Below are 27,572 nucleotides of genomic sequence, written 5' to 3'. Positions count from 1 at the left end.
TTTCTCGAGCTTAAGGAGTCCGTGTACATGAAGATGTCCAGTGGACTTCTACCCAGTGAACACCAAACACATCCAGGCCTGGTCTCCCTTCTTTATTGATCTCTGGCTATAGCAGGGTTCTGGGAGACCCAGGGCAGGGGTGAGTCACATGCGTCTCTGCCCCACTCAGGGTGGGGTAGGAGGGACAAGTGTCAGGGTGGCAGGTCTGAGAGACCATGGATATGGACTTCACACGAACAGGGCCCACTGTACAAATGCATGGTTGGTATTTACAAGAAAGGAGGAGTGCAGTCACCTGGACTTGGACCTTTCCTGGGACAAGGCGGCTCAAGGAGCCTGAGGAGAGGAAGGGGCACAGGGCCTGGCTGGGCTGTCTTCAGGGGACACCCGGCAGCAGCCCTGAGTCCCTCCCACCTGCCTTCCACCCACCACCCTCCACTTGTCCCGGGGGAGGGGCCTCTTGGTGTCTGCAGCTGGGCAGGTGCTGGAAGGGGGAGGGAGGGGAGGGACCCTCTCTGTTAGCAGTGCAGGATTACTGGATTCTACGTCACCCTCCCCATGCACCCTTGACCCCAACCCAGCTGGTCTCTCCTGCCTGTGCTCCTAAGATGCATCCTGAAGGTGCTTTGCTGGGGAGACCTCAAAGCACTTTACAGACATTGGTCGGATGGGAGCCTCCTGGCCCCAGGGGAGGGGAAGGAGGCAAAGGGCTCAGGACAGCCAGGGTAGGTAAGTGATAAGCCCCAAGGGCCTAGACCAATCCCAAGTTCTTGAGGACCCCAGGGAAGGCCTCCTCTTTTCCCCCAGTCGACATTTCAGAATGGGAGGGAAGGAAGATTGGGATGGGAGGGGGGGGGGGGGCTGAGGATGGCGCTGAAGCAGTACAGGTCTGGGGTAAAGAGGATATCCCCCCCCCCATTCCCAGGCCCTAGAAAGGTATCATGCCCTGAAGGAGCCCACTCCCCTCTTCACACATAGGGCTCTGAAAAACCCCAGCTTTCTATCCTATTCCAGCCCCTCCCAGGGGAGGAAAAGGGGGACCCAGACCCGCCAGCTAAGATCTGGGGGGGGCTGAGGGAACCCCCCAAAATGTATTGCTTAGAAACTTGGAGGCAAAAAGGATGGGGGAGGGCCTGGGGGCTGGCATCTCTGACCCTCCCCTCTGGGCCCTGGGAAGCCTCCAAGAAGCTCCCCTCCCCCAGCCTGCCATCTGGCCACGGAGGGGGTGGGGCAGGTCCAGAGGCAGGGGGATGGGCACAGTGACCATTGGGACCCTAAAGTTCCCCAGTCTTGCTGCTGGGAAATTGAAGTGTGCCCCAATGGGTGTCGGGTGGGGAGGGGCCCTTCCCCCAACCCCACAATCTCTGGCATTTGGCCTTCGGGTGGGTTGTCTGTTCCTCAACCTCCGTGCTCCCTTGGAGCAGATGGGGGAGCCGGTCCCGATGGATGGTGCTGATGACATCGAACACTTTGGACTCACTGAGGACCTGGGAAAGAGGGAGAGGTCTCAGTGCTCAGCTCTTTGCCTTATCTCCAGCCTGACTCACCTTCTCCAGGTCCCCCCACTCAGTCCCATATACAGTTGTGCCTAAACCACTTGCACAGGGTGCCCAGCCAAGGGTGTGGTGTTGGGGGATGGTTTTCGACCTCACAGAATCTTGCACCCTGACTGGGCCCTGTTCCCGAACCCTCTCAAAGGTGCTACAGAGGCTGGCTGCTCAGGCCCTCCCTGTTCTGAGGAGCTTCTTCCTTCCTTCCTGCAGGGAGTGGACAGAGGGGGTGGGAAAAATTCCTTGCTTCCCACTCACACCCTGGCTCAGTTCTGTGTCCACTTCCTCCATTTTCCTCCCCAGGAAGAGTGAGGGAGAACTTCACATCCACTGAACCCCAGAGATGACCCTTCTAAGATGCCTTGTCAGACACCCAGCTCTCCCTACTCCCTACAGAATCTCCAGACCCTCCCCACTCCACCACACAGGCTCACCCGGCCCAGTCCCAGACTAGTCCAGATTCCCGTTCTGGTTGTGTTCATCTTCAGCAGGGGAGGGCAGGGTGTCTTCCTCACAGGGGGACAGTTCGTCAATGGACATCTGGTTGGTGATACCTGCAGGGGACATTTAGGAAGTCAGGACCAGACCAAGAAATATTTTTCCCCAGAACCCAAAAAGTATATAGAGAAAAGTAAAGGATTCTCATGCATCCTTCCGCCTTCAAGATGAACTATACTCAACCCATGCCAACTTAGGGAGAGCCCCTCTAGCCGTGCTAACATTCACAACCCTCAATTCACCCATAAAGGAAGAGATTTCCCAGCCAAGGCCACCAAGTTACCCAAATCTAACGGGGCGCCATTTGCAGACCACAATATGCATGGAGTCCCTCGGGTTGTGGAATATGGCTGTTCTATCTTCTCTCCTGTCCCCGTTCTAGAATGATCCAGGCCAGTCAGCTCAACAGTCTTTCCTGGGATCTAACTTTAGTCTGATTAGCTCCATCCTCAATTCTGGGAGTCACACAAAGGGACGCTCCAGGGCTTAAGGAAAATGGTCCTGCTACTGCTCCATCAGCCACCCTCCCCACAAGGCCTCATCCCCGCTTCCAACGGTACCTACCACTTGCTGCCCGTTCCTTCCATTTCTGCTTGTTCTCCTGAATGTATTTGGTCCAGGTAGAGCGGAAGCTGACCACATCAGGGTTGGGGTCTCCCACTTCCACATCCAGAGAAGGCTGGCGCCACTGGAAGCTAAAGCAGGCCCCCCAGCTCGAGAGGTGAGACCCGGCCCACTCCAGAGCTGCCTTCACCAGCCCTCAGAGTGGAGGGGAAGGAGGACCAGGAGGAGGCTTAAGGAGACTTATCCTTCTCTCCCTTTCCCTCTGCTAGGTACCCCCAAGTCCCTGGCCCTCTTCACTCAATTTCACCCCTCCCTCTCCACACCTTCCCTCCTACTAGAAGGAAAATAAAAACAAGATTAGCAGAGAGGCAAGAGAGACAGAGCTAATGGAAGAAACAAAAATTGGTGGAGGGCACCACAGGTGCGGGTCACACCCTTCTGGTCTCATCCTTTCACCCCTGTGTGTGACACACATCAGGGACTCCCAAGTTTTGAGTAGCCTGCTTCTCCGCCGGCCCCACCATGGCTGTACCTCCTCCGTGGGCTCTCTGTGAGTCCCTCTTGCCTCCCCCAGAAGCAGGAGACCCGGCTACCCCAGCATCCCTCACCTGGGCTGGTTTTTAGACTTGGAGTCGTCATCCACCAGGGGTTGGACGCTCTTCTCAGCCACATCGGTCAACACAGAGAAGGTGGGCTCCACGATGAAGTCAATGAAGCCTGCAGGGAAGGGGGAGCAGGATGGAGAGGCCTCACCTGGAGGGCTGGGCAGAGGACGGGGGCCTGTGTGGCTGGCACCCCCTGCTGCATGGAAAATGGGGTAACCCGGGGCTGAGGAGTCCCCAGTGGGGGCAGCCTTTGGAATAATGCCTTTCTGACCCTGCCTTTGCACCCCCAGGCCTTTCACCCAGGACCCCGTGCTCTAGCACAGGTTTACTCGATAGGAAGACTGGTTTTGAGGGATGGCAACTTGGAGCAACCCTGGGCCAGGCCGAGAAGGCATCCTCTCCCCTTCCCGGTACTCCCCTCCTTATGGGAAAGGACACTCACCAATCTGGGACTGCGCCACCAGAGTGGACGTGCGATCGCACAGTGGAGAGAAGGGCAGGCCCAGCTCTGCCTCCTTGTCACCCTGGGAGAAGACAGGGCAGGGAAAGCTGGAGGGGGTGCCTCAGACTACCAGATCCAGGGTGAGGCTGGGGGAGCTTGGGAGTTGTGGGAGAAGAGGAATTTCAGCGCCTCTGGCCTGGAAATGGATGAGACGCAAGGGGAATGCAACTACAGTTAAGCTTCTGGGAAAATGACATCTGATCCCAGGGGTTTGGGATCAAGTCAGAGGTTGCAGGTAGCTGCACGAAGATCTGGAGGTGGAGTGCGAACCTGGAGAACAAAGGGGAGAGAAGGGCAGGGGTGGGTGAAGACGCCATGCTACCTGGCGGAAGAATTCCTCCATGAGGGCCTTGGTCCAGCGGCTGTGGACTGACCACTGCTTGGTTGGGTGGCTGATGTCAGCAGCGTGGAGCAGGAGAGACAGGGCCTTGGACTTGTCAATCCTGGTCAGGGCAGGTGGCAAGCAAAGGGAGACCAATCTTTTAGGATAAGGAAACCTGGACCATTCCTAACTTCCCATCACATGCATGTCCTTGGATCCTTGCGGGCAACTTCAACTGGTCTCTGAGATGACACGCATGTGCACGCACCCACACAGGTACACACGCGCGCACGCACACGCTCCTATACGTATAGGGAGCAGCCCGAGCTCTTGGAACCAGAGGCCCTGGGTTCGAATCCCCACTCTACCTACCACTCCCTAGCTGTGAGACACAGAGCAAGTTACTTAAAATCTCCATATTTCACTTTCCTCAAGGCTAACTGGAAATAGTAACAAAGTCCGCCCCACAGGGTAGTTCTGAGAATTAAATGACACACAACATACAAGCATTTAGTAGAGTGTCTGGCACGTGGTAAGTGCTGAGTAGTTATTATCTATAATAACATTAGTAACAATTATTATTATTATTACTGTTATATTATTATTCCCCGACAATGCCACACTGCACGCTGTCCCACACAGAGACGCCGTACGGGACACACCTTCAGGACACACACACACACAGTCTGTTCTCTCTTAAACGCATTTATAGACTCCCACCCACTTTTAAGCAACATTCAGCAATCACGGCATTTGTTCTGTGCTGTTTTTCTTTAACCTCCAATGATTCTCTCAATAGCCCTATTAGCAGCGGAACTGGCTGTAAGCCGTTGCAGGGAAGCCTGTCACTCTCACACTGCACAGAGAAGAAAGCGAGTCCAGAAAGGATGCCTGATTTTGCCAACGTTCCAGGGAAAGGCTGTCCTGCAGGGGCTGTAACGTTCATTTCAGACTCCTGGCCCAAAGTGCTCTCCAGGAGACCGACAGCCTGGGCTGTACATAAACCCAGGGCCGTGGACACACACGTGTCACACGCACGCACACACACACACACACACACACGTACACACACACACATACACACACAGGGCCACAGAGACAGACTCAGATACCTGGGGCCAGGAGAGTTCCTACATCCAGGTAAAGACCTGGCACCCCAATTGCCCACATACGTGTCCCCATTTCACACAGCCCTCACTCTGGCCGAGTCCCGGTCACACCCCCACCAGATGTCACCTCTCCAGCTGCTGCAAGGCCGTCTTCATGCACTTCACTTGCTGGAAATGGCAGGACATGTCTGTGGCCAACACCATCTCGATGACCAGGGCCCGTAGCTCTCTGGATGGACAGAAGCAGAAAAGCGATCAGCCCCTACAGCACCCAGAGGCAGGAGGGCCAGGAAGGAGGAAGACAGGGTTGGGTGAGGGGTCTCTCCGGGACGGCCACTGCCGCCTTCGGCTCACACAAACTCATCCTTGGTGAGGTTGATGAAAATGTTCATCTCATCATCCTGCATCATTCGGAAGACAGAGCTGATGTGGTGATTCTCCAGCACGGAGCGATCATTGTACAAGATGGCACATTCTGACCTGCAAAGCCAAGGGTCATCAGGCCCAGCTCCCTATAGGTGGCGACTCCGGTGACCGCCCCCACCCCCACTTGGCCCCTCCTGCCCCTGCCACATCTGCACCCCTCACTTGGTCTGGATGTGGAAGCTGTTGGTCGTGCCTGTGTGCTCATAGTCATGGATGGCTGCAGCAAAGACGATGGCTAAGACCTCGATCTCGGACAGGCAGTGCTGGGAGAAAGGGACAGGATGAGAGGGGTCTGACCCCTGCCCTTCACTGCCCAAAGACCTCCACACCAGGCTATACCACTCAGCCCATCCCTTCCATTCTTCGAAGCCAGCTCTTGGGCTAAGACGGCAGGTTTCTCAGCTCCCAGAATGGCGGAATGCCCTCCCTTACCCCACCATGCAACACTCCCACTGCATCCCAGCACACGTCCCCAGCATTGCCCATGAAGTTATGGTCCACCCAGGAATTCTCTAGAATTGAGCGAAGTCCAATTTGACTTTGTAAAGACTTTGAGATACCAAAGGCAAGGAACCAAAGAGACAGAAAGGGAAATGGGAGTACAGTCTGGACTTCCCAGTTCTGCAGCCGTTAGACCCTAAACCACGGAAGAATGATCTCCTGGGCACCTACCACCATCCCTGTGCGGAGCAAGAAGCAATGGACTGTCTGGGTAACATCTGCTGCGTGGATCTGGTTGTGGTAAGGGTTCTTGTACTTCCCATAGCCTGTCTCCAATGCATCCAAGAAAGTCATCAAAAACACAGTGGGAATCTGCAGTGGGAAGAAAATCGAGGATCTGCAGGAATGGCCCGCAGCCGAGGACTGACATCAGCAATGCCGCCTGTCTACAGGAGGCAGTGGGGCCCAGGGAGAAAGCACGAGCTCGGCAGTCAGGTGAACCTGGGCTCACACCCCGCCTCCACCGCCTGCTGGCCCTGTGACCTTGGGTAAGCCACGTGCCTCCGATACTTCATTGCAGAATGAAGATAATACCATCTACCTTGAATTTAATGAGATAAGTACAAGGCACTTAGTAAGTGCTCTCTAAAGAGTAGCTGTAATTATTATTATTTCCCTGGGGATTTTTAAGAAAAGAAAACTTCCCTCCTATCTTCCAACCACCCCATCCCATCCCCAATCTGAGACCATGGAGAGAAGTTCAGGGGAAAGAATAAGATGACCCTTCCAGACACACCCACCCACCCACACCCACACACACACACTCAAGCACCGGGAGCCAGAGCTCTGTCCAGCTACTGTGAGTTGTCTCCGTATATGCCCTTGGAGCATGCCTGCCTCCTTCAAAGGCCCAAGGCTCCCAGAGGGCAGGGCTGGTGTCTGCACCAGTCTCCCTGGATCTGCTGAGGCTGTGAGGAGAGCGAGGTTCAAGACTGGGGCAGGCTTCTGTAGAGGTGAGCAATAGTAAGGAGACGTAGAAGATGCACCACTAATCAGTCAGACCCTAACATCTCCCACCCCCACCCCGGAGGGCTGTGCCCCAAATTCAGGGAATTTTAAAGGACCGTTTCCATGACAACTGCCCTTGCTTCTGCGTTGCCATGGTGTCCCTGGAGGGAAGGGAAGGGACGCAGGGGAGGGGCTGGGTGCCCAGGAAGGGAACGTGGAGCCTGACAAGGGCGGCTCCAACTGGAATCTCTGCCCTGAGTGAACACTAAAGCAGGAAGTGCCCCTCTCTCTCTAATTGCCTTGGCGCACGGTGGACCGGGGCTGGGCCAAACCCAACCTGATGCAGTTATTCTCGGGGTCCCTCAAAACCAGTCCTTCCAGGCAAGGAAGCAAAGTTTAGGAGAACCTGGCGTCTGGAGTATGTCTGAGAACCAGTTTGGAGAAACAGGAGCTGGGAAAAAGCTTAGGAAAAGGAAGACCCTGCTGTTCTCTGGCCTGGAGAAGGCAGGATTGGAAGGAAGAAAATGAGGCTGCAGAAGGACTGGCCTCAGGAAGACACCGAGGAAAATCTCAACTGAGCATCTCAGGAAAGTTCTGGAAACCTTCTTGAGAGTTGTTGTAAAATGAGGAGTCAAGGGTCAAGGAAAGGCTCACACGCACCAACGGCGTATAGCAGTGAAGCAGAGGCAGAGGGCGGTTGGACGATCTTCCAAAGCCCTCCGAGAAAGGCCCCTCCAACTAGACCCCTTTGTCCCCAGCCTGGCCCCCTCAGAACATTCATGTTTTCCTCTGCTCTAACATCTAGGCCCACCCCCACCTAAGCGCTGGCCAAATATTCCCAATGTGACCCTTCAACCCCTTTACCCTCCAACTCCTAGTGTGGTTTTTCCACATGGAAGTGGTTTTTTCCAGCCCCTATTCCCCAAAGACACTCTCCCCTGGCACAGAATCTGGAGAGGACTTTAATCCCGTATTCTTTGTGGTCAGCCAAGCTGAAGAACAAACTGAGTTCACACACCCTCCCTCCCCTCAGACAGCCCCACGCAGCCTCGCCAAGAGTTGATCCTCTCCATAAAACTCCCTGGCCAGAGACTAGAGTTGAGGGGGAAGGGAAGGAGTAGCCAGGAAACAAATGGAGAGACTCTAGTCCCAAGGGCACAGGCTGACAGCATCTGGACTCTAGGCCTCGGGTGTCCACAGGCAGGAGGCAGGGTAGCTGACACAGGGAGCTGAACCTCGGGCCAGCCTGGAGAGGACAAGTTATGAGAAAGAAGCAAAGCGGGAGAGAGCAGAACCCTAGGCTGGAAGGTTGCAGACCTAGAATCTTCTCCTCGAAAACAATAAATGAAGTCAGAAGCTCAGGATGGAGCAAGTGAAAGAGAGGCTGCGCGGGTGGGCACAGGGACACTTCCCTGATGGTGAGACTGAGTGAGGGAACCTGTGGGACCTGCTCGTTGGGAATCTTCTAGAATAGGAGTGATGGGAGCCGAGAACCCTGCCCAGGAAGAGGGGTCCGATGCTGCCCAACCTTAAAGCGGCTGATGAGGTTATGCCGAGTCAGTAACTCAAAAACAATGGTCCTTAGGGCGTGGTCATCTGCTGCCCGGTTCAAAGAGAAGACGTCAAAGCACCAGAGGTCCAGGTTCTGTGGAAACAACAGACTAGGCAGGGAGACTCCCAGGGGAGCTTCCCAGCCTCCGCGAGGGTTACAATTAGACTTCAAGGAGGACTTCCCAATGTTTACAGAGGCTTGGGAAGCAGGAAGACAAAGACGTGGTGAAGCGGGGCCTCCTTCTTCTCAACACATCTCTCAGTACAGAGGAGACAAAAACGTAGGAGTCTGCCTCTGGAGTGGGCAACATGTCGTTTTGAGGAGCATGGGAATGGCAGTTAAAAGGGAAAGCAAAAATCACCCCATGAAGAGTCGGAAAGTCCCAATGAGCATTCCATCCCCCACCCTTCTTCCTCTTTCCCAAAAACCCGGGGGGTCACCTTGAGACAATTGAGGACCACAGTGGAATAGGTGGGGCCCACAGAGGTATACGTTCTCCGGAACATCCTAAGGGCGAATGATGAAAAGAAGCGCAGGTAAGAAGGTTGGGGAAGTGGGGTCTGAGTGGGGCAGGCTGTGAGGCTACGCGCTGGGCGCAGGGGGGCCACGCTGGCGGTCCGGTAGGGGCCCCGGAAGCCCTGGGTGTCTGGGGGACAGGGTCACATCTAGAGGCAGAGGGAGGCTGGGCACGGGCGGGCCTCACCGTTCCACAAAGATGCCGGCCTGCACGGCGTGCACGATGCTGCGGAACTTGGGCTTCTCCTCCGCGCGGCGGCCTTTGGCCCGGGCCTGCTGCGTGAAGGTGGAGGCCAGCCAGTCCCGCACCTCCGAAGGCACAGCATCCGACCGCAGCTCCTGCAGCTCGTCCTCCGTGTCCAAGATTTGCCTGAGGCCCCGGAGGGGGAGTCACAGAACAAAGACAGCGGGTGCTTCCACAACCTAGAGACGCTGGGCCCAGCCACACCCCACCGCTCAACAACTCTCCTCGCTCCCTTCTCTGACCCTCCCTTGCCTTTCTCTCACTACATTTTTTTTTTAACGTTTATTTATTTTTGAGACAGGGAGAGAGGCAGAGTGCAAGCGGAGGCGGAGGGGCAGGCAGAGGGAGACGCGGAATCCGAACCGGGCTCTAGGCTCCGAGCTGTCAGCACGGAGCCCGCCGCGGGGCGGGGCTCGAACTCACTAACCGAACCGTGAGATCGTGACCTGAGCCGAAGTCAGAGGCTTACCACTTAAGCGACTGAGCCACTCAGGAGTGCTCTCTCACTACATTTTTTAAATGTCTGTCTCTCTCTATCCGATGCCTCCAATAATGAAACAGCTCACTATGTGAGGTAGTGAGCCTCCCAACTCTGCAAGTGCTCAAGCAGAAAATGGACCGGGTACCGCCTTGTCAGGGAGCCTGGAGACCGGCAGCACTGTCCAACGGAAATAAAATGCAAGCCACACATAAGTAATTTGAAATTGCTTAGTAGCCATATTAAAAAAGTAAAAAGAGGGGTGCCTGGGTGGCTCAGTCGGTTAGGTGCTGGACTTTGGCTCAGGTCACGATCCCCTAGCTCGTCAGTTCAAGCCCCACGTTGGGCTCTGTGCTGGCAGGCAGCTCAGAGCCTGGAGCCTGCTTGGGTTTCTGTGTCTCCCTCTAGGTCTGCCTCTCTCTCTCTCTCTCTCTCTCTCTCAAAAATAAATAGACATCAAAAAAAAAATTAATAAATAAAATAAAAAAGTAAAAAGAACCAGGTGAAACTCATTTTAATGATAAGATTTCTTTAACCGAATACACCCAAAATATTAGCATTTCTATGTGAAGTCAATAAGTATATTGAGATATTTTACAATCCTTTTTCTCACTCTTTGAAAACCAGCATGCATTTTACATACACACACACGGCTCAATTCATACTTGAGCTCAACAGCCACCTGTGACCAGTGGCTCCCATCCTGGGCAGCACAGGTCTAGAGGGATTCCTCCCCCACCCTCCAGGCAAGAAGGTTAGGACCACATGAGCTTCAAGGTCCCTTCCAGCTCGGAAGGTCTTCTCTCCTTGGTACCTGTGTCTGTCTCTACCTCTGTTACTCCCTATCTGTTCCTCTGCTTCTTTACCTCCATGACATCTCTATCTACAGTTCTGCTCTCCCATCCTGCTCCGGCCCTGGCACGCGTCTCTGTCACCAGCTTTCTGTCTTACTCCCAACCCTGGATCACTGTGCCTGTCTGGGATCTTCCTGTGTGTGCAGCTCTCTCACCGTGTCTCGTCTATATAGACGGCCTCCAGGAGAGAAGCTGTGTACTCCAGGTTTTTCTTCAGTTCCTCGATGTTCACTTCCCCATTCTCCAACTGCTTCACCATGTAGCGCAGCCTGTGGGGGGTGGGTACGCAGAGCCCGGTCAGACGCTGCTGCTACCTTGTCGTAGTAACACAACACCCTCTGATGGGGTGCATGTTACAGACCCGGCCTCAGTCTTCCACAGATCATTACTCTTTCTAACAGTAAGCATCATAGCTAGTGTCTCTCATCCCAGGCTACTGCCACTACCTATATTAAATTTATCTACCCCCAAAGTTTCATCCTGGGCTTTTTTCTGGCCCCACCATCCCCACCTATCTCTGACCTCTCAACACCTCCCTTCAGTCACTGTTTCCTGAAAACTCTGGCTCAGACTGCCCCGAGCGCAGCACCATTAGGTAGGTACAAGCCCCTGGGGCAATGTTTTGGGGATGATCTGTTTCGTAGCCTGGATAACCAAGAGCTGAGATTGCCAATTTCCCCCAGAAGAGTGAGCTGTGGGGTCAACAGCAAGCAAAAGAGCTCCCGAGATTCTTCCATTATGTCCCTTGGTCATGGCAGGGAGGGGGGTACATGTCCACAACCCCTCCGTCCCTGTCAGGGATGGCGAAGACACAGAACAAAGACCAATCTGAATGCTTTCGCCTGGCCTCACTCCATCCAGGCAGAGCTAATGGATTATGATTCCTGAATCCATCAACCCGGACAAAGCAGGATTAACCCCTGCCTCCCCAATGCTGTGCCAAAGAGAAGCATTGGCAATGTGTGACTGTGCCGATCCCCAACGTCTGCCCCACAGCAGCTTCCCCCAGAGCCAGAGTGGTGGGAGTGAGGTCATGGGTCTCACTTACGGGATGCTTTGCCTGAAGGTACAATCCCTCATCTTTTGCACCCGTGAGTGCTGGGGGTCAGAGATTAAGTGGGAGACTTCTTAGAAGTCCAGCGAGTCCAGCCCAGGCAGCCACAAAGCCAACAAAACTCTGACTTTAGATGATGATTTTAAAGAAAGCAAAGAAACATTCCCCTCTCACTCTTTCCCCCAGCTCTGCCCTGCCTCGCCTAAAACCAAGGTGGGGGGTGAAATGGTAGCCATGACACTTCCCCACTGAGAGGGGCTTCAGAAACCCAAGGTCACCCTATGAGTCAGGAAGGAGAAAAGAATGAGTCAGGGACCAGAGGCTGAAATTAGCATCAATTCCCAGGGATGCCGGGGAGGGAGAACAATGGTACTCCTGAACAGAAGCGGCTCCAGAATCCTGGGGTCTCAGCAGCTTTGGAAAGGGGGTGCCCGAAATAGCCAGCCAGAGGGAGAGTCACAGTCCAACTCTCACCTCAGGGGCCAGCAGTCCTGATGAAGACAGTCAGAATGCAAATGGGGCAGAAGGGAAAGGGGGAAAGGGAGGAAGAAAACAGTTGAGGACGATGCGGCAGCTTCCTCAGTGGATCATCTTCAAACCCCACTTCTGACCTTCCTGCTGCATGTGCAAATGGCAGGAAAGAAGCCAGCTTCAGTAAAGCTGCTGCCCCAGCTAGGGCTTCATTAGGAAGGTGGGATAGAGGCTAGTCAACATAAAAAAACAATGAGCTGGGAAGGGGGACTGAGCCAGCCTCTCCCAGACTGCTATCCCAGAGATGGCAGAACAAAGAGGTTCGCTCCGCCTCTGGGCCTTTGGAGCCCAGGCACAAGCCAGGGCTTCCCTTTCCTGGTCAGTCCCTGTGGCCAGGGACCCTCAAATCTGGGGACACACAACCCAAGAAGAAAGAAAAGCCTCTGGTCTCATCTCTCTTCACGGATTCCCGCCCCAGCCCTCATCTTCCACTTTGGTCAGCCCTTTTTAAAACCCAAAACTAAACTCACCAAAGTTCTTCCACTTCCTTTCTCGACCCACCTCTTGAAACATCCCAGCACAGGCTCCCAAAGTGAACAGCCAAGCCCACGCGTGTTCATTTGCATGTATTCGCATAATCGTTAGCAGTGCCGCCAGCTCTACATTTTAAAAAGTGATTTCTCCCACATTATCTCATATTATCTTCACAATGGGCCTAGAGGGAGGGAGGGAGTTGGGAGGAAATCGCTACCCCTATTTCCGAGGCAGAAACCGAGGCTGAGTTCTGGGAGGCAGGAATCCTGGATTCAAATCTATCACCTCTTGGCTCTGAGCCCTTGGGCAAGTCACTGACTAATTCTCAATCAGGAGCTATCAAAATGTGGCCTGCAGACCACTGGCACCAGAATCACCTGGACTACTTGTGAAAAATTGAGATTCTAGGTCCCCCTGCACACCTACTGACCCAGGATTTCTGAGGTCATGGTCCAAGGATCTGCAAACATGTTTACCAAACACCCAGGATGGTTCTCCTGCACACAAGTTTGAGAACCTTTCTTTTAGAGCCTCTTTTCCTTCATCTGTAAAACAGTGAAGATAATGATAAACCACCTGTGAAGGGCTGTCAACAAGAGGACTAAATGAAATAATGTGTGCGAAGGGCCTGACACACAATGATGGGTTTCTATAAACGTGATGTGAATCGGAATGAACTGACCAGCATCGCGCTGGCCCCACCCCAACCAGCTCACCCGCCGTTGCCTTTGAATCCAACAAGCGCCTGCCTTCTCCATCCCAAGTCCGGGTGGAGAAGGGTGAGTCTAGTTTGGACGGAGGCTGGTGATTAGGAAGCCCCCTAACAGGGGAAATGGGGCAGTGAACCTGGCCACGATCTCTCCTTCATAGTGACAAACCTCTCGTGGGCCACACAATCACCTGATGAGGGAGGTTAAGTGACTGGCCCAAGGTCACACAACTTGTCAATCTCAGTCAGGCGGGCAAGCCCACGACTCACACTACTGGAGCCTAGCTGTGCCCCGCACACCAAAGGTGTTGGGCAGAAGGAGCTCCAGCATGTAACTTGCGTGGAGAGAAGCTAGAACCCATTTCATCATGGCTCCTCAGTGCGCCACCAGGAAGTGCTCGTGTCTGTCGGCCCATAGCAGCCTGTAAGCACCTTAGCGACGCTAACAGTGACTTTGTTTATTCTGCTGCTATACCCAGCACAGCACCCAGTACGTGCTCAGTGAATGTTCGTTCAATAAACAAAGGGAGAGGGGGCAGAGGAATCAGGTGCGGAGTTATCTGCCAGAGCTCACGATGGAGATCTCTGAGGCAGGGCTTCTGAAACTCTAATGGAGAGCCTGCAGAGAAGAATGAAGTTGTGGCTGGCTTTAACACACCCTTCCCTCCAAGTTCCTCCTGCCTCCCCCTCTAGATCTTGCTCTTTTATAGCTTCTGGTGAAATCTGAACCCGACATGATCCAGACACCAGAAGGAACGGGGAGGGAGGGAAAGAAAGATTAAAGAATACATTTGACAAACGGGGAGTCCAAGAAGGGGACCTGGACTCGGGCAGCTAGAAGGCTCCAGGTGCTGGACGTCACCCTTCTGAAGTCCTCTATCTCTCCCACACCACCCTTCCAGCCTGGCAGTGGCCTTGGTTCTAAAGTCCTTCAGGGCTGCGGAGTTAGGATCTCCCCAGACCTGCCCACAGCCCTCACCTCAGCATTCTGCAGGAAGTCCCACTTCTCCACCTATGGCAGTATCATTCCACTCCCTCTGGTTCGGTCCTCAGAGAGTCCAGGAAAGGGTCCCTTTCCCTGCACAACAGGATGCTCACCCCTGTCCAGTCCTCATCCCGGCCTAAGGAAAACTGGAAGCTTCCCCAGCAATCCTTCCACCTCCACCCCTAGCCCTGTTTCTCCACACCCGCTTCTTTCTCCTTTCCCTTCAGCCCCTGCGCCCCAGGAAAAGTCTCAGACCCTGACCCCTGGGAAGGCCCAGTCTCTCCCAGCTCTAGGCAGCCGAAAGGGAAGGCTCAGGGCAGTAACAATCCCAACACCCCAGAAGAGCTCAGCTTCCCCAGCACTTCATTTCTTTGGATCATCATGGCTGATGATCTGGCCATTTCCAAAGCTCCCTGTATTACTTCCAGCAACCACACTCCTAAAAAAATCACTGTGAGTGGGCGCTTAGGACAGGACTGCCTCAGGTCAAAGGGCTAGGGGTTGGGAGAAGAATCCTATTTCCCTCTGGGGTTCTTAAGACCAGATGAGGAGATTTCAGAGGAATGTGAGGTCCTAAGGATGCTGGGGTGAGGAGAGAAAGGGGGGAGGCACTGCTAAGTCACCTGCCACCGTTAATAGGAAGCCAAAGAAAGGAAGAAGAAACAAAGAAAGAAACAAAGAAAAGGGAGATGGAAATGGAAGGAGAATAAGGCGAAGGGTAAGACAGATGGTGTAAAAGGTGGAGAAGGCCACACACACACACACACACACACACACACACACACCCCACATATGGGGGCCATCAAGTCTTGATCCCTCCCCCTCCACCAAAGTACTAGTGGTGGACCCACAGCAACCTGTCCTCCTTCTCCTCCTCCCCCCCTCTCCCCTTCTCAGCCCTGGTGCCTACCTGAGGATGGGGACCTGGAGGTGGCTCCTTTGCACAGGAACAGGGTTTGCCATGGGAATCAAAGTGTCCTACTTCAGAGTTATCAAAATGCCGCCCCCAGGGCCCCAGGGCCCCTGAGGGGAATGACTCCCTCTTGGGCCCAACTTCCTCCTCCAGGTCTCGGCAGAACTGAGCAGAATGAGCGACTGACCAGAGAGAACTTTGGGGAGGGGAACAGGAGGGGCCTGACGGGAGGAAGAAGGGAGTGATGAGACAGAGAAGCAGCCCACAGCAACTGGGTGAGAGGCCACGGGAAAAGTTTCACATCTGAATCAGACCGAAAACAAGAATCTGTTCTCAGAAGAATCCCAGAAAGGACAGAAATAGCACAGTCCAGCCCCTTGTTCTGAGGAGGTGGGGCTCCTCTTTGGGGAGAAGGGGTGAGCAGAAGGCTTAAGGGTACAGGGCCAGGGACCCACCCTGAACCTGTTGTGGAGAGGAAGTCCGCCCGTGGGAGGGGAAGGGACCCTGCAAGGAACCCCTGGAGGGGCTAAGGCAGATTCAGCTCCCTCCCAGGGTCTTCCTCCGGGGCCATTCTTCAAAATGAGCTTTAACCCACCTGAAAGGACAGAAGCAAGACAGCATGAGAAGCAGAAACTACAGGGGAGGGGCTTATGGAAGCCAGGAATCAGGGGAATCCTCACCCAGAGACCCGCTCAAGGGGGAGGGAAGGCCCCGCCCAAGCAGTGAATGAAAGTCGGGAGGACTCGCTCATAGAAACCAAGAGGTTGGGCAAGTTACTTTCCCACTCCCAGCCCCCCCCCCCCCCACCGTGGTCTCATCTAGAAAACGCGGACTGGGGGATAACTGTGAATGAACTGGGGAGAGGCCAGTCCAGCCCAGAGGGAGAAGAGAATTGATGGGACAGCCTAGGACGGGCCTGGGACCAGGCACCCCCCACCCCCCACCCCTTCCGCCTCCAGGCTTTGCTCTCGCTCAGGTTGGGGGACAGAAGCCGGCCTCTGCGGCGCGAAGTGGACGTGCGCGTACAGCCCCAGCCCGCCTCCCGATTGGCTGTGAGGTGACGTCACTGATACAAGCGCACCGGGGCCGCGATTGGTCAGCTGAGGGGCCGGGCGGGGCCAAGGAGGAGAGCCCCGGGTGAAGACAAACGCATCCAGGGAAGAGTCCCGCGCGACTGCCTTCTCCTTAATCCAGGGTTTAGAGCTGGGGATAATATGGAGATGAGGAAAGGGGACTAGTGGGGATGAGTATGACAGGAGAAAGGGAAAAGAGAAGAAACAGACCAAGAGCTAGGATTTTATGACGGGAAGTCTTCCCCCCGCCAGCTCTATCCCCAAAAAGCGGAGAGAAATTAAAATACCTTGTCACTGTGCCAAAGCCTTGAAGGATTATAAACAAATGAAGTTTGGGAACCTGCTGTTTCTCAGTCTCACTGAGCACTGGGACAAGTGGAAGTGGGCTTCAACAGCAACAGAGGAATGGAGGTTAAATATCTACAAGTTGTTTCCTGGCGTACGTCCCGGTAGCCATGAAGCGGGGCTGCTGCAGATTTTGGAAGAAAGGAAACCCTCTCTGGGCCCATCTCATTCTCTCTGCTCTCGCAACACACACACACACACACACACACACACACACACACACACACTGATGAGTGTTTTTTAGAGAAAAAAAGGACTAGACCCAAAGTCAGAGACCCAGAACTTGACACCCAGGGAATGAGGGACAAGTCACTGGCCTGGCCTGTGGACATGCTTGCTTGGAGAGACATGCATGGGCTAGGAGTGGAGGAAGGTGGTAGCCAGCTGCACGCAGCCTGGAAAACCAACAAACACCAAGCCAGGGCAGCTCCCCCACCCCCCACCCCCAACTCCAGGCCCTGCCACGTCAAGTACTCACGAACCTCAACCCTCCCACAGAAAGGTGCAGGTTTCTTTCCCTCTGCTCTCTTGCTCAGTAAAACCAAAGCTGGTGGGACAAGTGACTGCTGACCACCTCACCCCACATACATACATGCTGCATCATCCCAGCATGTATCCCATACCTGCTCATCCCAGCCTGGTATTATTATGAACTGTTCCTAATAAGGAAGGATATTGGCCAACCACCACCCCTTCCTGGGGAGAACAATTTCACACACATCCACTCACCTACGCATCTACAGACACCCCACACTTCTGTCTGAGCTAACGAGACTTCCCTGGGTGGAAGGCAGGGCATAGATAGGATGACCCCAGCAGCGTCCAGCATGGGCTTTCCTTTAGTCCTTAAATTTAGTTTAAAAATAGCAAGGAGCACAAGCATAATGCCTCCCTCCCAGGCCTTTTCCCAGCATTCCCCACCTGCACTGAATAGGAGTTGGGACAGGGGGTAAACAAAGAACTGGAAACCCTGCCTCTGGTCAGAGGAGTGTAAGAGAGGGGGTGGAGATGGGGGAGTGGATGAGAGCAGGGGTGGAGGTGGGGAGGGTTAGGGAAGGGATTAACTGGCTGATGTCAAGGCTCCAAAATCTCAGAAATTGAAAGAGCCAAAGAAATCACCTACATCCAATGGAAAGAGGACATGAATTAAAATCAGGAGACTTTTGCCTAGACTTTGTCACCATGTATGACCTTGGGCAGGACACTCTGAGGTCCTTTCGTTGTCTGTAAAATGGGAAAGTAATATGTGCTTCACAGAATTCACACAAGGATCAAATGAGATCGCATGAGAGCACCTTGCAAGCTATAAAGTGATACATGAAGGTCACAGATTATTCCTTAGCCCAGAGCTTTATTTAGTTAGTTATTTGTTCAGCAAACGTTCACTGGGAGTCCTCCATGAACAAAGCCTCCTATGCTCACCCTTGTACCCAGGCCCCCTGGTGTGGAAAAGCCCCAGTCACCCTGCCACCACCACTCCAGATGTTTAGGGCTTCTCCCTGGCTCCTGAGTCCACAGGGGCCAGGAGGCAGTCAGAAGCAGAAAGTGGCGAAAATGCAGAGTGCTCCAGCAACCAAGAACAACCAGATCTCTACCTTCCCCAAGCACTGCTGCTCCCCTCACTCCCCTGGCTTCCCCCATTGCTATACAAGCAGCCTCAGTTCTGGCAGCTGGCTGGGCACGGTGGCGGCGGGGGTGGCTCTAGGGATAAAAATAGCCCCCCTGGTGGCAGAGCTGGGGTGCCATCCTGGGAGGCAGTGGGCCTCAGGTTGACATGGCAGCGGTAGTAAGAGATCTCTAGGCACTGGACGGAGGAGCTGGGTGGAGGGAGGGTGGTGGAGGGCGGCAGGGAGTGGGAGAAGAACAGAAACCAAGAGAGTGCAGGGAGAGGAGGAGGAGGAGGAGCAGTGAGGACTAAGGGGGCAGGGAGGGAAAGAGAGATTTGAAAGATGCTGAAGAAGAGGGTCTGGGGAAACACTGAAGCACAGGTGAAGGGGCTGGCCCCAACCCATGCTGTGTCTGAAAGTACTCCTCCTCTGCCTCCTGACCAGAAGCCGTTTCTAACAGGTGTTCCTAGCAAAAGCCCAGAACAGCTCAGATCAGATGAGGAAGAGGGTAACCAAACCGCTTGAGCCTCAGCCCAGACCAATAAGACCCCAGATATCCCGGCTCCCAGCCCAGCCCAGGCGGCAAATGAGTCACCTCTCCCTGAGGCTTCAGCCCTTCAGAGAAGGAGGAACTGGGAGGGGTGGGCAATAGAGTCCAAGGAAGGCTAGCTAATGAGGGAGGAGGCTCCCAGGACCCAATCCTTAAGATATCTCTCTCTCTCTCTCTCTCTCTCTCTCTCTCTCTCTCTCTCTCCCTCTCTGCCTCACTTGTCCCTCCCTCCCTGCATTGTTTAATTCTGCTCATTAACCACCTCCATGTGGACCACCCCACCAGCCCTCCAAACCACATCCCAGCAGATGTTCCAGCAGATGCCCTGTGTCCAGGGGGCCTAGCAGATGTTGAAGGCGGCCTGGGATGGGAAAGTGAGCTGGAAGCTTGGAAAGGGACTGACTGCAGGTGTGATACTCCAGCGTGGCACAAAACTGTGGACTAGCGAGATTGGAGCCTAGTCCCAGCCCTGCCCCCCAACCTTACCAACCATCTCTAGGCATCACTTTCCTCCGCTGAACATTTTTTAAAATTTTTTAATGTTTATTTATTTTTGAGAGAGAGAGAGCACAAGCAGAGGAGGGGCAGAGAGAGAGAGAGAGACAGACAGACAGACAGACAGACAGAATCTGAAGCAGGCTCCAGGCTCTGAGCTGTCAGCACTTGCGAACTATGAGATCATGACCTGAGGCAAAGTCCACGCTTAACAGACTGAGCCACCCAGGCGCTCCCTCCTCTGAACATTTTATGATTCTCAGATTCAGTGCCTGGGTTGGAGGCACTCAGGAAACAAGATGCCTGGGTCTCGATTCCCTGGTTCAAGTTCATCCTTTCTGAGTAGCTCACCGCTTCCCCAACTCATCCCTACCCTGATGTAAAAGGAGGGTGATGGTTTTCTTCTTTATCACAGGAACGTCACATTCTAACCTCCATGAACTTTCCAGGAAGTTCTCCTGTGTATCTCTGTTTATTCCATCTTGCTGCAATCAAAACAACAGCCAATCTTCTGGGCATTTCAAGAAGGAACAGAAAGGAAGAGAACAACCAGGACACAGAAGTCTTTAGGGTGAGTCTGGTACAATCTGATTTATAATATTTCTTCAAGACTGGAATTTCTAAAGCTACTGTTTGGTAGATATGGTCCATGTTTAGGGAGCTTGGCGACGCTGTTGGGATGTGTGCTCACTCAGCTCAGGCCCCAAGAAGTTTCCAAACAAGGTGGGCCTAGAGGAGAGAGCCAATCACATTAGATATGGAAGAGCTGATAAACAGGGGAGCAGGGAAGCCAAGGAACAGGAAGGAAAGGGACGTTTCTCTAGCCCTCGGGTCTTGCCTGCCAAAAAAATCACTAAGCCCCCTGGAAGCTAAGCTCCCTTCCCAAAACTAAATGGTGCCAACAGCAGCTGGCAGCCTAATCACGCCACTGCAGCCACAGTAATTATTTGCAAATCTGACTTCTCTTTGCAGCTATGGAATCTGCTGACCAAGGACCCAGGCTGTATCCAACAGCACCACCTGAAGCACCCCCTTTCTCGCTCTTCTCCCAGCCCCCTCCCCCCACCCAGGTCACTCCCTGGATATACCCTACCCTTTTCCCACCAAGCCTGCTTCTTCACCAAAACCTCATCACGGCTCCCTCAGTGGACTCCTGCCAGGTCTAAGATGCTGAAGTCGAATCCTAACCTGGTGTTTCCTTCTCAGACTCACACAAATGTAGCAGGAGCTGAGGGGAGAGAAGCCACTGCAGGATAAAGGGGGGCGGAGGGGTGGATATTCAGGACAAAGGGGCAAAAGCACCTGCATTAGGGACCTCTCGGCATTGAATGGACAACAATGAATGTTTTTTTCCCTTCACGTTTTTTTCCCTTTGCCCCCACTAAATAGCCCCAGGATGCTCTCCCAGTTCCCAGGGACCATTAAGTCTTCCTCTCTAGTGGAGGGTCTCATTATCTAACAACTTCCCATCTCTTGGGTGTCTCCCCTGCACCCCACCTGCTGCCCTGGTTTTGTCCCTTTTTCTCAGTCCTGAAGAGGGTTGGAAAATAGCTACTCAACTTCCGTACCTGAGAAAATCAGCCCCCTGAGATCCAAAGGCAATTACTTGGCTTCCTCCCCAGGGAGGCTGGGAAGATGAGGTCACTGAGAAGGCAAAAGAAAGGCGGTGCAGAAGGTGCAGAATACAGCCGTTGAGGCTGGACTCCTAACGTGGTCCCAAAGCGCGCCTGCAGCAAACTCACCCTGCACTATCACCACCACTCCTGGGGGCAGGGAGGGGGAAGAGGAGGGGGAGGCCCCAGGGATGGCCTGGCCCCTGGCCAAGGTGAGAAAGGGGTAGGAGAATTGAGGGCCAGAGAAGCCAGGTCAAAGGGAATAGGGAGAGAGGAAGTGGGACAAGAGATAAGAGCAAAACACACCCCAGCAGAGAAAGACAGGAACAAAGGAGGGAAGGGACAGAGGAAAGGATGCAAGAAAAATAAAAGAGGAGGAAAGCAGAGGGAGCAGAGGAGCCGGAAACAAATCCTTGATGATTCCTTTAAAGACTCACAAGAGAGGGAAAGATCTGTTTCAAGGTCCCCTGCTCCTCCATCCCAGTCAGATGGGAGCAGCCAAAAAAAAAAAGAGGGGAAGATAGGAAACAGCTAGTCACTTCATTGACTTCAGGGGCTCCCTGGACAGCGGGCAGGTAGAAAGGGGTCTCGAGAAGTCTAGGCTTTTCTCTCCTGCTGGGTCTCTCACCTGGCCTTCCAGTACCAGTACATCACACCTCATCATCCTCCCCTTCCTCCTGGCAAATGCAATCTCCACTGTAGAATTTCCTCTCTCGGTCTTTCCAACTGGCCTCCTGGGGCCTCTGGGCAAACAAAGTGATATTTGGGTTCTGAGAGACTTTAGAGATTCTCTAGTATAGGATGTGGCATACCTGATCATATCACTCCCAACAAGACCTAGAAATTTAGGATAAATGCCAGAGAAGAGTTTCTCCAATGCTCCCAGAACTCGCCAGTGGCAGTCCCGGGGCTCCCCACACCCACCATGTCTTAGAACTACAACTGGCCCATCCACTTCTAGCTTGACCCACAGGGAAAAGGGGTGACGGGAGTTAAGTCCTTCTCTTTTCTTTTGACTTCAGTGTCCCACATCCTTTGTAAGACAGCCAGCCTGCAACCCCACTCAGTCTTCTACTGTCTAAGCTCAGACACCTGTCTCACCCCTCCAGACAACCATTTATCAACAAGACTCTACCAAATCATGTCCCAGACACCGGGACTTCAACCCATTAAGTAATTCATATTCCTGCTTCTTGAATCTTTAGCTTTCCCCCCCTATCCAAGCCAATGGTCACCCATTCATTCCCCCTGCCTCTTCACACAGCAAGCTCTCCAATGCTGAAAGAACTCCAGACTTTGCCATCTACAAACCTTCACGTGGATGGTATCAAATGAAGAACTGAGATCAGAGGGACTACGTGTGACTTCAAGGTCATGCAGCTACTAACTGGCGGCATGGGCACATGAACTCCAACTCAAGTCTCCCACCATTCCCTATGTTCTTCCACCACCACCACTCGGCCATGCTCGTTCTCTCCAGCCACCCGCTCCGACCAGAGGTTTGTGAAGTTCTTCCTTTGGTCTAAATTGATGTCCTCCCTCCCTGCACCTCCCTTTCCCTTACTGCAAGAGTTTTTCACCTTCTACCATCGAGATGCCTCACTCAAGACACAGCTGATGAAGGAAATGGAAAGACGGGAGGTATTGGTGAGACGGGGGGCTAGAAAACCCAGGAAGGAGAGATTCCCTTTGCCATGGTTGGAAATAAAAGAGGGACTTGGCTGATCTGAGGAAGGAGGCACTAAAACTCATCCCTGCCAGGGCCTGGGAGAAATGGGGCTTTTTCTCCAGAGATCCAGGGAGCCACAGTTTATCTTGCAATCTTCACAGCAGCCCCACAGCCATATGCAGAAAAAGGAGAACGGCTGCACAGCTTTCAAAAACAGTAAGAGCCACTGAAGATCACTCTGTGGGTCACATACAAAATGAGGACACAAGGGGGGATAAATCAATCAGTGAGGCACCCAGTCCAGTCCCTCAGCTTCCTCCGACTGCCCTTTTCATCTCCCCAGTATTGTAAAAAAAAAAAAAAAAAAAAAAAAAAAATGTTAGTGTATCGCAAACACATACACAAGATCACACATACTTATTATCCCATTACCTACATGCCCACGCGCATGCACACACACACACACACACACACACTCATCATCATCATCATCATCATCATCATCATCATCTCATTCATACATAGGACAATTTCGGGTATTCAGGGAAGTGCATGCCTTCCCGACATATTTATTATCACAAATGCCATTTATAAATATGAAAACAAAGAGGCATCCTCATGGAGGTCTGACTCCACAAGCTGCCCCCCCCCCCACAACCTTCACCCAGACACATATGTACCCATGTCAGGCATTACAGTTTTATCCTCATACATCTCATCCACACACCCAAATAACGTTTCTGTATCCTCTCTGCAACTCCTTCAGTTCCAGGCTCCGTCCTGTGGTCCTCAAACACCACGCCTTTCAAACATCGCCTTCTCAAAACACAATGCCATCTCCTTTTCCTCCATCCCTATCTCCTGCTACCCCACCCCCCTCCACCCACACGCAGGAACACACGCACCACAGAATCAGAGACAGAACTGGGCTCCGTGACATGTACACATAGACTCATTAATTCATTTGTTCATTCCTTTTATTTAACGGCATTTATTGAGTGCCTATTATGTTTCAGGTAGCACACTAGACTCTGATGAAACAAAGAAGACCAAAACTAATGCCCAGCTGGGTCCTTGTTCCAGCTCAGCCGTAATGACCTTGAACCACAGCTTAGGACATAGCACCTAGATCTGGGGAGTCCTGAGTCCATGTGAAGAAAGAAGAGGAAGGGATTGTGTTTATACTATCCCAAAGGAAAAGGGAAGTTCTGTCTGTAAAATTCCAGGAGAAACTGGGACAGAGAGAAGAAAGTGATGCTTGTACTATCCTGGGAGAAAGAGAAAGAATTCATTTCTATGCTTTTCTTGGTGTCTAGGCCCCCTCAGAGGAAAAGTTTAGGCAGAAACTGGAGTGGTAGAGCTTTACCACTTGGATGGATGTAGCAAAATGAGGAACAGGGTGCCTTATCCCCTCTCCACTGCACTTTACTCCAGATTACAAACTCCATAGGAGCAGGGACCGTCTACTTTGTTCACTAGTATATCCCAGCCTCCAGCACGTCACCTGACCCTCAGGAGGCAGTCAATTAATAGTTGTTGAATGAATGAATGAGCTAAGGATGGCAAGCCAACCAATCTCTGTTCACAGATTTTCTTGATTCACAAAATACACAGAAAACCTCCTTCTACTGACCCTACCCTACACTCCTCAAGGCCCTCTCGTCTCAGAGAAGGGTAGGCAGTCCAGTCAAATCCTTCACTCAGGGTTAGAGATACTCACCCTGCTCGACCCATCATCTCCAGACTGTCTATCCCAGCCTCTCTTGTGCCTCCCCTCACAGGTCTGCGCTGTTAGGAAAATTTTCCTGCCAGGTAGAGGTGAAATCCCATAGCTAGAGACACTTCAGCTCATAGCTTCCAGATTTTAAGTTAATCTTTGGCAGAGTCCTACTGTGGGAAACAGGAGTCCTGGATGCCCTTCCCAAGAAGAAACTGCCCTGCACAATGAGATTCATTGATGGGCTTTGTATGGGCTTTGTAACCCAAGGCAAAAACACCAGACCCAGCCTCCCTGAAGACAATCTAGATGTCCTATATTAGAAATTTAAAGGATATGGGGCACCACCTGGGTGGCTCAGTCGGTGGTTGAGGGTTTGGAGTGACTTGGGCTCAGGTCATGATCTCGCAGTTCACGAGTTCGAGCCCCGCATTGGACTCTATGCTGACAGCTCAGAGCCTGGAGCCTGCTTTGGATTCTGTGTCTCCCTCTCTCTCTGCCCTTCCCCTGCTCACGCTCTCGCTCTCTCTCTCTCTCTCTCTCTCTCTCTCTCAAAAACAAATAAACATTAAATAATTTTTTAAAAAAGAAACTGAAAGGACAGTTGTGGGGCTGGGGGGATAGGATACGTTGTGTAGAGGAATCAAGGCCTTTATACATATGTCTTCATTTCTATTCAGAACCCACTCATGGGATAATCATGTCCATCCCCCTCTTTCCACATTCAAGCCTCCCCAATATTCAAACAGGGCCAAATCCAATAAGCCATCAACTCGGGATCTACCTTGATATCAAAATCTTTCTCTGCTCTGAGAAAGGGAGATCAAGAATCTATTCCTGGTGACTGATAATATGAAAACGGGGCTTTTCTGGATAAGTTATGACATGCAGCTAGCACTCTTAAGAACCAGACTGCTGACAGGAGTGAAGACCAGAATAATTCAATCAATAAGACTAGCGATCCCTGTCCACCATGATCTCCCGTAAGGACATCTCCGCTAATGCAGTCTGTAGGGGCAGCTGCTTCTATTCCCTTCTTTCCCTGGGCTTCAGTGCCTCCTCTGGGGATCCTCTTCTCTCACCAGTGAGCACTTCTCATAGTCAAGGAAGAAAGAGCAATTTTCTTCCAGGAAAGACTTTGGGTTAGAAAGGTGTGGGAGACAGTGAACAGGTAAAACCCGCTCTCTTGCAGGTCTCATTCGTTACCTGGAAAGGAGGCAAGGAAAGTATATGATGAGCTATGAGCGCTATGGGGAAGCCGTCCTGGGACACCTTGAATTCTCTAATGTATGAACCATGAGGTCCCTTCTTTGCTTTTTCACCACTTCCTTACCTGCCCACCCCCACCCCAACCCTGGCTTAGTCACCATTAACAGAGCACCGTCTTCTGTCAAGAATCACCCAGTGCTCCTCCCAACAAAAATCAATTCAATCCGGTTTTCCATTTCTTCGTCCCAGAACTCATTCCAAGGCTGCGCTTCATAGAGCCCAGCAAATTGCATTGGCTGGAGGCAGCAAAGGAGAGGAACTGAGAAGCACATTTGGATGCCAAGCCTTGTTGCCCACTGTGCCTCAGTTCTCCCTAAGCCCTCTCCGAGCAGCTACAGTATAAATCAGACAGACCCACCCAATATCAAGGGGCCATCTTATTACCATAGATATAGTATTTTAAAAACAAAGCAATCACTAGCATCCATCCATCTCCTACCACCGTCTCTCCCGCTGCCAGAACCCAGTAAATGGAAAGCTTCAGTGCTCACTATTGAGGATAATGGGGAGGAACTGGGTTTCAGGGCTATGGTTCCCGCATTTCCTCACCAAACATCTACAGCCTTTTTCCTGGGACCATTGGGAGTCATATCAGGGAGAAGGACACCTTCCCTTGTTCTCTGATTAAGAATCAACAGACTGCGGAGATTACCCGATGGCGTCTGACTGCGAGATAAACATGGTGCATGGTCTGTCTTTGACCCAATCCTCTCCTCCTCTGAGGAACAGAAAGAAAAGTTGCTTCCCTCCCCTGGGACCGGAGTATGGGACACCTGAGTCCCTTGTTTCCCTGTTTATCCATCCTCCCCCCGTGCCCTTCTCCTGCAACAACAAGAAAAGATGCCTAAATGTGCTTGGAGATCCTTGGGAGATCATATAGCAACAAAAAGGTTTTGACAGTTACCTTATCCCTGTCAATTAATTTTTCTTCACCACCACCACCACCACCACCACCACCACCACCGGGGGCTCCCAGGTAGGGGCTCCACCCCCCTCTTCCAGATCCCAGCTGGGTCCCCCATCATTACTGTGCACAGTGGATTTCCAGGCCCCAAGAGAAATGAGGGGCTCAGGTACGGGGCGCCCCCCATCCCCATCCCCTGAAAGATGCAGGAGGCTGAAACCACCAATCCCAACGGAGACCCATATGACCCACAGGTTGGCACAAGTATCCCCATGCACTAGATCTGCAGCTGTGTGCCATCACTCTACACACATCTGTGTGTCCCACGGACCCTCATGCACACACATGTGTTCTCACATCTGCACGACCCTGCACACGGATACGTGTGAGTCAGCCTGGCACCTCCCGAAAGCTGCCCGTCTGCAGCCCTGCCACACGGCGCATCCCGTGCCGCCTCTCCGCGCTGCGTGTGTCCCCCGGGGGGTCCACCGGCACGGGCGCGTCGTTAGCTTTGCAACTCCTAAACCCTCTCCAACCGGCCGACTTGCTCCGCACATGCCTTTTGCACATGTGGCCTGGCTCTGCGCGTCAGGGCCGCTTATTTCCTCGCACCTGCCAACATGTGTGCCGGAGGGAATCCACCAGCCCGGCTCCAGCTACCCACCCACCCCCACCCCCTTCCGGGCTCCCTAAGATCCCTTCCCCCCACGCCCGGCCGGGGACTCACAGCGAGCGAAGCTTAATCCACATCTTCTTGCTGGGGGCTGACTTCAGCTCCAGGGGTGACGGGCAATCCGACTCCAGCATCTCGGGAGGGCTGCGGGGGGACAGCTCCATGCTCAGCCTCAATCTATGGAACCGAGGGAGGAGACGGCACCGCGGCTCAGCCTCAGCCCCAAGCCGGGAGAGCCCCTCACCGCCCGCCCCAACCACTTCCCACCTGCGGCTGGCGCCGACCAGCCAGGCCGGGATCTCCGGGCTCGGCCCAAGCTGGC

General features: G+C 53.1%; 1 protein-coding gene across 17 annotated transcripts; it reads right to left on the bottom strand.

The window, feature by feature from the left end:
• Positions 1–71: 71 nt before the first annotated feature.
• On the bottom strand, positions 72–27,541 carry PDE1B (phosphodiesterase 1B). Of its 17 annotated transcripts, none has more exons than XM_042992460.1 (19): positions 15,791–16,131; positions 15,333–15,556; positions 13,151–13,273; positions 12,756–12,853; positions 10,825–10,938; positions 9,281–9,463; positions 9,018–9,084; positions 8,554–8,670; positions 6,840–7,022; positions 6,249–6,389; positions 5,739–5,839; positions 5,505–5,630; positions 5,278–5,379; positions 4,042–4,162; positions 3,660–3,741; positions 3,221–3,329; positions 2,613–2,743; positions 1,985–2,104; positions 72–1,487 (listed from the first exon to the last, which is right to left on the bottom strand). In XM_042992460.1, the coding sequence occupies exons 4-18, from the start codon at positions 12,818–12,820 to the stop codon at positions 2,001–2,003; spliced, it is 1,746 nt and encodes a 581-aa protein (XP_042848394.1). In that variant the 5' UTR covers positions 12,821–12,853; positions 13,151–13,273; positions 15,333–15,556; positions 15,791–16,131; the 3' UTR covers positions 72–1,487; positions 1,985–2,000. The 17 variants fall into 17 exon arrangements, with proteins under 17 accessions (XP_042848394.1, XP_042848395.1, XP_042848396.1 ...); XM_042992461.1 differs by having other exon boundaries at positions 15,333–15,638; positions 15,931–16,131; XM_042992462.1 differs by having other exon boundaries at positions 15,931–16,131.
• Between the last annotated feature and the right edge of the window lie 31 nt (positions 27,542–27,572).

Source organism: Panthera tigris, chromosome B4, assembly GCF_018350195.1.
Source record: "Panthera tigris isolate Pti1 chromosome B4, P.tigris_Pti1_mat1.1, whole genome shotgun sequence".
In the NCBI taxonomy this organism is placed as follows: domain Eukaryota; kingdom Metazoa; phylum Chordata; class Mammalia; order Carnivora; family Felidae; genus Panthera; species Panthera tigris.
This window is presented reverse-complemented; position numbering and strand designations above follow the sequence as displayed.

Excerpts from the sequence above, each read along its gene's own strand:
- PDE1B (XM_042992457.1), bottom strand. The coding sequence starts at position 27,414 with ATGGAGCTGTCCCCCCGCAGCCCTCCCGAGATGCTGGAGTCGGATTGC. Across the intron at positions 10,939-27,304 it reads TGGATTAAGCTTCGCTCGCT|GCTGCGCTACATGGTGAAGC; the intron begins GTGAGTCCCCGG and ends CACCCCCCACAG. Across the intron at positions 2,105-2,612 it reads GAAGGAACGGGCAGCAAGTG|GTATCACCAACCAGATGTCC; the intron begins GTAGGTACCGTT and ends TGTCCCCTGCAG.